General features: G+C 45.8%; 1 protein-coding gene across 2 annotated transcripts in view; it reads left to right on the top strand.

Moving 5' to 3' along the window:
• The window catches only part of LOC125885879 (son of sevenless homolog 1-like), a 73,673-nt gene extending 64,781 nt beyond the window's left edge, over window positions 1-8,892 (top strand). Inside the window, exons 16-22 of one of the 2 annotated variants that reach the window (XM_049571692.1) lie at window positions 3,204-3,366; window positions 4,829-4,946; window positions 5,027-5,199; window positions 5,293-5,409; window positions 7,480-7,753; window positions 7,841-7,962; window positions 8,053-8,892. In XM_049571692.1, coding sequence (XP_049427649.1) covers window positions 3,204-3,366; window positions 4,829-4,946; window positions 5,027-5,199; window positions 5,293-5,409; window positions 7,480-7,753; window positions 7,841-7,962; window positions 8,053-8,526 — 1,441 coding nt within the window. In that variant the 3' untranslated portion in view covers window positions 8,527-8,892. The remainder of the gene's footprint in view (window positions 1-3,203; window positions 3,367-4,828; window positions 4,947-5,026; window positions 5,200-5,292; window positions 5,410-7,479; window positions 7,754-7,840; window positions 7,963-8,052) is intronic. The other variant, XM_049571693.1, reaches the window with a different exon arrangement.
• The last annotated feature ends 4,222 nt before the right edge of the window (window positions 8,893-13,114 follow it).

The raw sequence follows: 13,114 nt of genomic DNA, 5'->3' as shown, positions 1-13,114 counted from the left end.
CTTCATCAATAAATACAACTGAGTATCATCCGCATAACAATGGAAATTTATAGAGTGATTTCTAATGATGTTACCTAAAGGAAGCATATATAGAGTAAATAGTGTTGGTCCGAGCACAGAACCTTGTGGAACTCCAAAACAAACTTTAGTACGTAAGGATGGTTCATTATGAATGTCAACAAACTGAAAACGATCAGATAAATAAGATTTAAACCAGCTTAGTGCAGAACCTTTTAGGCCAATTAAGTGTTCCAGTCTCTGTAGCAGAATTTGATGATCAGTTGTGTTAAACACCGCACTAAGATCTAATAAAACAAGTACAGAGATGAGTTCTTTGAAGCAATCAGAAATCATATGTAATTTTAAAGCAGCTGTGTGGAACTTTTTACCATTAATAAAACTGCCCCTAGTTCGTATCACCCCCCCTTGAAGATCCGCACATTTATTTGAACCCAACAGCAATAAAAAAGCCTTTCTCTATATGGCTATTTAGCATAGCCTCACTCGGGTCAGACACACAGCGGAAGTCAGCAAACTAGAATACTGCACCCGAGGCGGATGTGATTATGCTTGCCTGCAGCGGCCCGCAGCAATTAAACCACAGAAGATGGAGCCGTGTTTACAGTGTTCTTTGAGTAAGCAGTATGCACCGGGCATTGCTGAACACATAACACCTAACAGTTTTACCAGAGATGTATCTATGAGGACTTGGTTGTACTTTTGATGTCATGGTGGATAACGAAGGAGCGTCATCTAAAATGATCTGTGACTGTGACCATGAACACAAATATACAGCAGGCAGTTGTCCTCAGTTTATAAGAAATTCAGAGCTACACCAGTACATTTATGAACAGGTCTTACTTTACTACTAACTTGTGTGTAATGTTAGCATGTTAGCATGTTTCCACTAATTACTTGGACTGACCTAACGTTAGTAGCGTTAGCTTTGCAAGCAAAGGCTGCAGGTAACAGCTTTGCTGTGTTAGGATTATGTTATTTCTTCACTGTGTATCTTCACATAAAGGAATACTCAGATGATTTAGGAGGTATGCCATTTCTCTATCATTTTCATATTGAGACAACATGATCGATATCTTTTTTGTGTCTGTACGTCCAGTGGCTGGGTCTCAGTGGTTAGCATTGCGCTTATAGGGGGTCAGTACATCCTGCGCTGTGATCTGCGGAGGGATACACCGGTGAGCAGGCACAGACCTAGCTTGTAAACAAAACTCAGCTGTTTATTTAGCCTAGCGATATCTCCAGACTAGTAGCTGCAATGGACGACTTTGAACGCGATTTTGAAGAGTTTCTTGTAGCGGACACAGACTCAGAGCCATATCTGTTTGAGCCGGAGTACAAAGATGAGGAACTCCACGTGTTGGATGCTGAGCAGGCGAGAAGAGAGGCTGAATCCTCCGCTCCCTCGGTGCTACCATCGTTGGGGAGATATATCATCAGGAGGAAAACTGCCGCACAGAGTGCATCACAAGAAATGAAAACTTTGCAGCAATCACTAATCCTGGCGTGATTAAAACTTTTTTTCATGTTCCTAAGATGAACTGGAAAAAACGCCCCAGGCCTGCAGGAGCTGATGGACAGGTTTCAGTCACGTGAGTAATATCGTCCGTGTCATCTGTTTGCTTGCTCTTACTGAGTGACCTAGCGTACCTGTCCCAGAGCCAGCTGCAGCTGTTGCTCACTGGTGTATCCCTCCGCGCAAGATGTACTGACCCCCTACAAGTGCCATGCTAACCACTGTCTCAATATGAAAATGATAGAGAAAGGGCATAACTCCCAAATCGTCGGAGTATTCTTTTCACATAATAATGCGGACTCAGCAGATGACTTGTTAACTGTTTATTCCTCCATACACCGAACAAACACGGCTGCTTCTCATTGTTTCCAGTAGCACAACAACGGTTACTACATTACCCAGAATAACTTGAGGCTCACACTACTACGGTAGCCTTAGTAGCTCAAAATACACAACAGATTAGATTAGATCAGAACAGAAACACGACAGGAGAATTTACTGAGTAATTTTGCTGTTTCCACTAATTACTTGGACTGACCTGACGTTAGTTAATCCTCTCGCTCTCCAAAACAAATGCATGCGGTAATTGCCGGCTGCAGTCGGAATTTTATGACACCAGGCTGTGGGTGTCATACCGCTTCAACTAGTGCTGTCTCACGCCGGATTTCCACTGGATACGTGTCCGTTGCGGAACGGCAGCGCTGGTTATCCGCTGCGTGGTCCGCCGTCCGTCAATACCCACCGGCTGCGGCTGCAGCTCCGCCGGAAGACATCTCGGTGCACTGCCATGATTAACATCTCCTCGTCCATGGTGTTAACGGGGTGAAATGACGTCTGAAACCCTCTGACCTGTTGACTTCAGGCCTGCCTCCGCCCATTATGTAGTTTTCAAGGTGTAGTGCAGGGAAATATGATCCTCCGTGAACACTGTGTATTTTATTTTGAAAATTAACCGGATGTTTTATTTTATTTCTGTGCATGACTTCCTGCCCCGCATGATCTGCTCTGTGCTGAATTGCTGCATTGTGCTCCGGCGTCCGGCAAAAATAGAAGTCCTGCCTATCTGTTGCGGAGGACTTCGGAGTGCCGGAGCTGAAATGGAGCTGGAACGGAGCACAGCCGCAGCCGGTGCAAACACACACATTGACTAGAATTTAATCCTATCGGCTCCGCTGCCGTGCCGGAGTGGAGACGCAACCAACACGCGTCTGGTGGAAATAGGCCGTCAGTGCTATGATGCACTCTAAATCCTCACTGAAATTCCTCAAATAAATTATTATGGAGAAAATCACACAGCTGGTTTGCGACTACTTTCTCAGGGATCTTTGAAAGAAAGGGTCCTGGGTTCCTCCTGGTGCAGAGGGCCCTGGGTTCCTCCTGATGCAGCAGGTCCTGGGTTCCTCCTGGTGCAGGACGGACCTTTTCTGTAACGAGGTGGACAGATATCAGTGATAAGCAGAATCCAGTGTTGCACGTCTGTTAACAGCCACACACCCAAACACTTCCTCCATCTACAACTCCAACCTCAAATAATAATGAGGACCTCCACCACTCTACTCCATCACCACCTACTCCTCTAAAGCCACTCGTACACCGTCACTACTTCACCTCCACCAGACATGACATCATCAGTAACACGTATGGTCTGTCACCTGTGTTCAATCTGCAGGTGTATCGTAGAAACAGAGAACCTGGAGGAACGAGTTGCTGTTGTGTCTCGGATCATCGAGATCCTGCAAGTTTTTCAGGAACTCAACAACTTTAATGGAGTTCTGGAGGTCGTCAGTGCCATGAACTCGTCTCCGGTCTACAGACTCGACCACACCTTCGAGGTAACAACCACACTAACACTAACACCCTAATGGGGCTGCATGATATTGGAAAAAACTGTTGTTGCGATTTTCTTTTTTCTTTTTTGCGATATATATTGCAGTATTAAAAAACACAAGAATTTTCACCGGATGACATAAAGTAATAACATTAAAAAATAGTGGCGGGGCTTTTACTCAGCACAGCTGCAGAGGCTCCCAGCTTCATGTGAAACAGACTACATTATAGGCGGTCCGTTATTTATTAATCTCTCCATTTTCTAAATAGGCTTTTATTGTGAAACATTTGCAGGAAGTTGCAGTGACTTTTATGTTTTCGTATGGCGGTTCAAATGTAGCTCCTGCCATCTGCTTTTAGGTGACTACAGTAACATGTTGGCTGGCACATGAACACACACAGTGACTCAAATAATAGTAAAGTCATAAAAATAGGACAAGAATAACCCGATGACATCACACACGTCGTGAAAGACGACTGTGGATAATTGGTGAGTACCAGCGTGTAGTGTGTCATGTCTGTCGGCCAAGTCACAGCACGATTTTATGACTCCACAATCGTGTAATGTGACATAGTGACTTTCAGAACGGGCAGAAAAGTCGTCTAGTGTGAAGCAGGCATAAATCCTCCTTTACCGTTTCTCCCTCTTGCATATCGCTCATTTTCAGTGTGTGACAGCAGCGTGTGCATGAGAGGGGGAGCGGAGTGGAGCTTTCTTCAGAGCTGCTTTTCTGAAGCAAAACAAAAGTTTACATGTTCCAAAAAAAGAGAAAACATTGCATGTCCTGCGATGTGACTATCGCGCATGCGCACACCGCAATGGCGATGTTCAAACGATATATCGTGCAGTCCTACACCCTAACTCTAACCCCGACCCTTCAGTGTCTGGTTCTGGTTCTGTCTCAGTGCGGCCTCTGGATTCAATCTGTTGCTGTGACCTCAGTGTCTCGCTGTAACTGTACAGAACATGTCGCAACACAGACACCACCACATAAGCCCAAACTTCTTTTTTATCTCAGTAAAATCTCAGTGTCAAATCAGTCGTCACACATAAGTTACACCTGAAGGTCAGTTTACAGTCATGCGTTTCCATGGAGACCACTGTCCTCACACACTTACACAAGAGTCATCAGTGACATGTAAGAAACACATTTACTAACCACACAAATACGACGACTACGACAAGACACCTCACAGGTACACCTCACAGGTACATCAACAGATACACCTCACAGGTACATCAACAGGTGCACCTCCCAGGTGAAAATACTTTATAAAAGGTAGTAAAAGTTGGGGAGCCCCTGACTTAATGTGACGGGAGACTGATCCGTACTTTGAACACATTCACACCTGTTTGCTCAGGTGAACTCTGTGTTTCCAGTTCCTTCTACTACCTCTCATCATCATCATCATCATCATTCAGACTGTGATTGAAACTTAAAAATAATCAGGATTTATTTTTTCCAGCAAATTCCAAGTCGCCAGAGGAAGATCCTGGAGGAAGCCCACGAGCTGAGTGAAGATCACTACAAGAAGTATTTAGCCAAACTGCGCTCCATCAACCCCCCCTGTGTCCCCTTCTTTGGTAAGCTGTCTATTCTTAAAGGGTTAAAGGTGAGGGGTCAAAGGTTATACAGGCTGTTTGTCTGTCTGTCTGTCTGTCAGGAATCTACCTGACCAACATCCTGAAGACGGAGGAGGGAAACCCTGACTTCCTGCGCCGACACGGCAAAGATTTGATCAACTTCAGCAAGAGGAGGAAAGTGGCCGAGATCACAGGAGAGATCCAACAGTACCAGAACCAACCGTACTGTCTGAGAGTGGAGAATGACATCAGGGTCAGTGCCACGATGATGTCACATCCTGTTCACACAGACAGCATAGTGTGTGTGGTGTCAGAGGTGTGATGGTGTTTTCTGTTTCTGGAGCAGAAGTTCTTTGAGAACCTGAACCCGATGGAGGACATGTCTGAGAAAGACTTCGCCGATCGCCTGTTCAACAAATCTCTGGAGATCGAACCTCGAAATGCTCGATCGTTACCTCGATTTGTGAGTATCACCACAGCAACACAAACACCTGGGCGGTCACAGTCTGAACGTCGGACCTGAACTTCCTGCTGAGACATGAATAGGCACAGAATGTCCTTAACAGGGCGTAAAATTAACACCCGCCAAGCGCCAATGGCAGGTAAAAAATGAGTTTGGCGTGTAAAACAAAAACACACACCCACCAGTGGCCGATGGAAAATTTTGAATTGCATGTGGGTTTTTTATGTGCTTCGACCATTTCTGCCAGCTGTGTCCACGGACGGTTTTTGCTATGGGCAATGTGGGCGACCGCCCAGGGCGTAATCTATGTGAGAACGCATGAGCGCCCTCGAAAAAAAACAAAACAACAACAAAAAAACTCGCCAGTTTTCTAGACTACCGCTCATTTCCACGTCAAGTTAGTGGAGTGGGGCGCCCCTATTATCACGTTTCAACCAGCAGCAGAAAGGAAATGCGAATCCTGGAGGTTGTGGGTTGAACGGGGGTCATAGACAGGAACATGGCGGAGGTTCATAGTGCTCTGCAGCGCAAGATAACGGCTTACCAGCCATCTCCGACAAAGTCCGACTCCAGGTCCAGTAATTTCGTCTTTCGTTGGTGTCATGACTGCCCAGTAGTACCTGGACAACCGAGCCGTAGCGGTACACAGGTATGTAGCGTGTCAGAGGAGAAACGAGCCGTTAACATTTCCACAAACCTCACCCCACTTTAGGGACTGTTCATTACTTATGGAGGGACTGTCAGGGGAGGAGGGTGGCTGGTTGATTTTTATTTTATTTTGATCCCCTCTATGTTAATCACTTATTGATGCTGTTTTTGAAGTATGAATAAGTCAATAAGTAATTTATTCCATTGAAATATCATTGATGTATTATAGAAAAGTGATTTATCTTTTTATAAATGACAAAAGGCACATCTGCCTCATTTTTGCCGTGGTATGGTGATACTACTACTGCAGCCTTTGCAGCAAGCACGCCAAAGAAACACAGAGGACAGGGTTGGATTTTCCTAAAGTTGGATTTTCATACTAAAAACGTAAGGTAATTATTTTTCGTCAAATAAGGCATTGCCTCATTTCCACCGGGCAGTCCGGTTCAGTTGCAGACATAGGGACAGGTGCAGACGTACGGAGAGGTGCAGATGTAGACAGGTGCAGACGCAAGGACAAGCGCAGACGTACGGACAGTTGCAGACGTAGGGACAGGTGCAGACGTAAGGACAGGTGCAGATGTACGGACAGGCGCAGATGTTCAGACAGGTGCAGATGTTCAGACAGGTGCAGACGTTCAGACAGGTGCAGACGCAAGGACAAGCGCAGACGTACGGACAGTTGCAGACGTAGGGACAGGTGCAGACGTAAGGACAGGTGCAGATGTACGGACAGGTGCAGATGTTCAGACAGGTGCAGACGCAAGGACAAGCGCAGACGTACGGACAGTTGCAGACATAGGGACAGGTGCAGATGTTCAGACAGGTGCAGACGTAAAGACAGGCGCAGACATAGGGACAGGTGCAGATGTTCAGACAGGTGCAGACGTAAAGACAGGTGCAGACGTAAGGACAGGTGCAGATGTTCAGACAGGTGCAGACGCAAGGACAAGCGCAGACGTACGGACAGTTGCAGACATAGGGACAGGTGCAGATGTTCAGACAGGTGCAGACGTAAAGACAGGTGCAGACGTAAGGACAGGCGCAGACATAGGAACAGGTGCAGAGGTACGGACAGGTGCAGAAAGAGAAATAATAAGATAAAAACCAGCGAACAAAATAAAACTTCCCCCAGCCCCGCCCCCTGTCTTTTAAAAGCTCAGATATTGAAACATGGAGCCTAACTGTCCACTGTTCATCTGGTTCATTCATCACAGTTTGATTCATTTAAAAAGTCTTCACTGTGAGAAAAAAAAAATCACGTTTAGAAATAAAACGTTTAAAAAATCACAGCGTCTGATGCCAACGTGAACGAAGGTGCCGGGTTCTGACAAAAAAGAGGAAGAAGAAGAAAGTGGGATAAAAACCTGCTCAGTACCTTTTATTTCTCTCTGTGTGTGAACCCTGCTCCTTCCTGTCCAGGTGAAGAAGTACACCTGTCCTCTGAAGTCTCCGGGCATCCGTCCCACCTCTGCGAGGCCCGGCACTATGCGGCACCCAACGCCGCTACAGAACGAGCCGAGGAAGATCAGTTACAGCCGCATCCCTGACAGCGAGGCTGAGGGGGGGGCTGTGTCCGCCCCCAACTCCCCCCGCACCCCCCTGACTCCGCCCCCTGCCTCAGCCGCCTCCAGTTCCACAGACGTAGGCAGCGTGTTCGACTCACCGCAGGGTCCCAGCAGCCCCTTCCACTCCAGTAAGTCCCTCCCACTGAGATACTGTCCAACCAATCACAGAACATGTCTTTGTATTGAGTGTGTGCTTTTGTCCTCTCTGGTCTCAGGGTCGTCCTCTGTGTCCTCCATGGTGAGTTTTAGTCGCAGTTCGGAGGAAGTCCCCGTCCCTCCTCCGGTCCCCCCCCGCAGACGTCCAGAGTCAGCTCCTGCTGAGTCGTCACCCTCAAAGGTAACGAGCATGTCCAAATGTCCACAGAGACAGAGAGATTGACATTAAAGGGACAGTCAGTGAGATAACGTTCTGTGTCCTCCCCAACAGATGATGTCAAAGCTGGATAGTCCCCCCGCTGTCCCCCCTCGTCAACCAACCTGTAAGCTCCTCCCCCCTCGTTACTCATCGTCGCTGTCTTCGTCGTCCCCCCCCGACAGCCCCCCTTCCCTTCCTCCTCGGGAGCCCCTCAGCTCCCCCCTGCATCTCCTCCCCCCCCCTCAGGGACGCCCCCGCTGTGACCTGCAGGCCTTCTTTCCCCCCACCTCCTCCTTACCCTCCCTCAGCTCCGCCCCTGCTGCCTCCTTCTCCTCCTCACCCCCCCTCCCTCCTCCCACCCCTGTCACCCCCAGCCCCACCCCCCCCTCTAGGAAGATGCCCCTCCCCTCCCCGCCCCTCCCCCTCCTCCCCCTGGATGGCCCCCCAGTGCCCCCCCGACACAGCGTCCCCAAACTTCCTCCTAAGACTTACAAGAGGGACTCTCTGAGCCACGTCCCCCTGCTGGACACGCCACCTGCACTGTGATTGGACAGCCTGGACTTCCTGAAGGGGGGCGGAGCAGCTGATTGGACAGCCTGCGGAGGAGGCAGGTCTTGACGAGCTAACACTACAGCTGATTGGATCAGAACAAACCAATGGATTAAAAGACTATGGAGGACGTTCTGATCCGCTCCAGACTGAGACAACCAGAGGACATCCGTCTGTCTATGACGTCGGTCCTCTTTGTGTTGGACAGGGACTCTGCAGAGAGGATTGTGGGTAATGTAGTGCTCCACAGACTGAAATGGTCTCAGGAGTCTTCAGGTACTGGACCAGAACCACAGAGGTACTGTAGTGGTTCTGGTGGACCTGGTCTGTTCTTTAAACAAGGGAATAAATGTGTTTGTCCCACTGAGCTGGACGGACAACACAAAGCAACGTGTCTCTGTCTTTATTACTGTTCACCTGTCCTCCTGACCTCAGTCCACCTGTCTACTTCACCTCAGTTCACCTGTCCACCACAGTTCACCTGTCCACCTCAGTTTACCTCACCTCACCTCAGTCCACCAGTCCACCTCACCTCACTTCAGCCCACCTGTCCATCTGTCCTCCTCACTTTACCTCAGTCAACCTGTCCACCTCACCTCTCCTCAGTCCGCCTCACCTCAGTCCACCTGTCCATCTGTGCTCCTCACCTTGCCTCAGTCCACCTCACCTCACTTCACCTCACCTCAGTCCACAGCTTCAGCTCACCTCAGTCCACCTGTCAATCTGTCCACCTCACCCCAGTTCACCTGTCTGCCTCATCTCAGTCTACCTGTCCATCTGTGCTCCTCACCTTACCTCAGTCCACCTCACCTCACTTCACCTCACCTTCACCATGTGTCTGCAGGTGCATGTTTGAAGTCTAGTTGAAGAAGCTGCAGAATAGTTTGCAGCCTTGTCTGGCTGGTCATCTCTCCAGCAGACAGAGCCATTTGCCCAGAGGACTGTCTGCAGCCAGCCTGGTCCTACAAGCCTGGGGCCAGATCAGTGGTCAGGAGGAGGAGGAGCCACAGCCAGGGCCCTCCAGAAAGTGGAGGCAGTGTGTCTTGTGCCCACAGTGCAGAAGGGTGTGGAACCAGTGCGGCAAATGTGGAGCACATGCATGCAAAATGCACCATACAGTGATCTGTGGTGTATGCCTTCAATTGTAATAGAATAGAAATTTGCATAAAAACATGAAAAAAATATTTTTTAAAAAATACAAAACTTAATGTCTATGGTTAATTCTGAAGTTGTTGAAAAGATTTGATGCAGTGAAAGTGAAAAAAAAGATATATCGCATTTCTGTTAAACTTTTATGAGAGGGACTGCTTTGGGTCCTTAAGTTAATAACTGTAATTTTGTCGAATAAACTGTCATAGCTCCAAAAATAACAATGCATCAAAATCAGTGTTGTTATCAATTATTGACCTAATCAAGACTGTAATAACCTCATCCCAAATAATCCACTTTGCACCTCATTTTTGGAAAATGTTGCATATTTTGTGTTTTTCACACTGAAAAAATCGGGGTTCTTATAACAAAAAGGGCATAAAAACATATATAAAATAAAAAATAATTAAAAACTTAATATCTATGGTTAGATCTGAAGTTGTTGAAAAGATCAGTGAAAGTGAAAAACCATGATACATTGCATTTTTATTACTTTTATGACAGGGACCGTTTTGCAGTCCCTAGGTTAATAAGTGTATAGTCATTTTTAAGGTGCCTCAAGGGTTAACTTTACGTCTCAACTTTAGGTCTTAACTTTAAGTCTGAACTTTACATCATGACTTTAAGTTTTAACTTTGAGTCTTAACTTTAAGTCTTAACTTTAGGTTTAAACGTTGAGTCTTAACTTTAAGTCTTAACTATAAGTCTGAACTTTGTCTTAACTTTAAGTCTGGACTTTGTCTTAACTTTACATTGTAACTTTAAGTCTGAACTTTATGTCTTAACTTTAAGTCTTAACTTCAATTCAATTAAATTTTATTTATAAAGCCCAATATCACAAATCACAATTTGCCTCACAGGGCTTTACAGCATACGACATCCCTCTGTCCTTATGACCCTCACAGCTGATCAGGAAAAACTCCCCAAAAAACCCTTTAACGGGAAAAAACGGTAGAAACCTCAGGAAGAGCAACTGAGGAGGGATCCCTCTTCCAGGACGGACAGACGTGCAATAGATGTCGTACAGAACTTTAGGTCTTAACTTTGTGTCTTAACTTTAGGTCTTAACTATAAGTCTGGGGCCATATTCAGTTCAGTTCAGTTCAGTTCAGACAACTTTATTAGTCCCCAAAGGGGCAATTCAGTTCAAGCAGTCACCGTACAGTACATGAAACAATGACGACGACAACGACAACAAGCAGCAGACAGACAGGAGCACAACATTAAGTCAGAGACAACTGATCAGTACATAGCCAAGGCCACAAAAGGATTAAAAAGAGAGATAGTCACTTGCACTTACACCACTCCACACCGAATGGCAGAGTGGCACAATTAAATAACAGAAAAAAAACCCCAATAAATAAGTGGGCATACAGAGGTGCATTGCATGTCAAGTTACAGCAATACAAATAATGGTTATATTTTCATTCCAAATTACTACCATCATGTAGGTTTAAAATGGCAGATGGGATGAAAGATTTGGCATACCTATTTGTTTTGCTGATAGGTGCTACAAAGCGGTGGCCTGAAGGCATCACCATGAACTCAGAGGACAGGATGTGGCCATGTTGACCTCTCTCTCCCACACAGAACTCAAATCCCTCTGCTGGACACCAATCATTTTAGAGCAGACCTTTACAATACTGTAATTAACAATACTGTAAAGGCTGTTTTTGTCTTTTACAGACAGGCCACCGAACCAGCAGATAAAGGATAAGATAAGAGATAAGATACACCTTTATTGATCCCATAATTGAAAAATTCCAGAAAGTTAAAATGCTCTTGATAAAAGACTGATAAAACACACAAGATTCTGTTGCAGACATTAAAAGAGTTCAACTTTCTTAGTAAGTGCATTCTTTGCTGGCCTCGTTTGACAATACATTCAGTGTTTTTATCAAACTTTAACTGGGAATCGAACACACTAACTAAGTACTTGTAAGTTTCAACAATTTCAACCTCTCTACCATGGATCGAGCTTGCCTTAGGTTTTACACCGTTTTTGCTAAAATCAGTAGGCTCATTGGAGATGAACTGCGCTTTGCCTGTAAAGTACACAAGAGCAGGAAGTCACAGACACACTAACATCCTGTCTGGAATGATGTCAGTTCATTAAAGTGATCAGACTCATATATCAGTTTGTTCTCAGTCTCCAGTTGTTTTAATTATGATAGATTAATTTATTAAAATGCTTTACAGGTGATCTGTAGTTTATGTTCATGGTTCATGAACTCTGCTGTAAATCAGCATCGTATCGGTCTGACCTGTCGCCATGGCAACAGAGACTGAATACACTGTGTTTGACTGTAAGCTTCATATTTGATACAAGACAACAGCTTTCATTAAGGCTCAGTCAGATACAGTCAGGGCTTCACATCTGTACACATGTTAGTTTAAGAGTCCTCACATCCCACTGACCACCAGTCTCTGTGCTGCTAAATACTTCAATAATCAAAACAGTCCAGTGTTAATACACAGTAGACTCATCGTTGACCATCAGTCACACAACATGTTTCTGTTCACAGAATAAACCTTCAAATCAGACAAATACAATCTTAATCTCTAAAATTCAACACAGATGAGTAGTTTATCTAAAACTTGTTGAGTCGACATCTGAACCAATCAGCTGTTAGATCAGGTGAGAGCCAGGCGGTGCAGTCGGTGGAGAGCAGCTGCAGCGCCTGGCTCTAAAAACTGTGGCCGCCTCGCTCTCGCGGTTTTATCGCCGTCCACTTTTGTAATACGTCAGAGCAAGTCGGGATGAAGTCGGACACAAAACTAACCGGCATGCATTGTGCGCCGATCGCCGGTGATCGAATCTGCGCAGGCCTGGCTCATCTCCAGCAAGCCTATTGACAAGCTCCTTTGTTTTTTCCACATTAAGGTCAAGGAAGTTTTCATCACACCAGTTAACAAAATCTGGCAGGGCGCTACCATGGTCCGACTCTGACCCTTGAAGGAGAGTCAGAAGAGTTGTATCGTCTGAGAATTTTACCAAGTAGCTGCCCTCTTTGCGAGACCTGCAGCTGAATGAATGAACAGAATGAAAAGAAGGGGAGATAAAACACAACCCTGTGGGGAGCCTGTTTGAGACCGAAACATCTGACAAAACTCCATTAACCAAAACCTGCTGCTTCCTATCAGTTAAAAAGTTTAAAAGCAACAATAAAAACTGATCAGGTCAATTAAAATAAGAGGAAAGCTGTTGAGCTAAAATATGCGGTTACATCTTGTTAAAAGCTGAAGAGAAATCAGCAAATAAAAGTCTGGCATGCGATTTTGGCTTCTCCAAGTGCTTGTAAACTTTGTCAAGAATGAGGAGTCTAGCATCCGCTACCCCCCTTCCAGCTTGATATGCAAACTGTAAGGGGTCTAGTTTGTCACACACTAAAGAGACAATCTCATCCTTAAGGATTTTCTCAAAGATTTTCCTAAT

The sequence above is a fragment of the Epinephelus fuscoguttatus genome, linkage group LG3 (genome assembly GCF_011397635.1).
Source record: "Epinephelus fuscoguttatus linkage group LG3, E.fuscoguttatus.final_Chr_v1".
NCBI classification, from domain to species: domain Eukaryota; kingdom Metazoa; phylum Chordata; class Actinopteri; order Perciformes; family Serranidae; genus Epinephelus; species Epinephelus fuscoguttatus.
The sequence above is the reverse complement of the archived record's forward strand: the minus strand, read 5'-3'. Positions and strand labels throughout refer to the sequence as shown.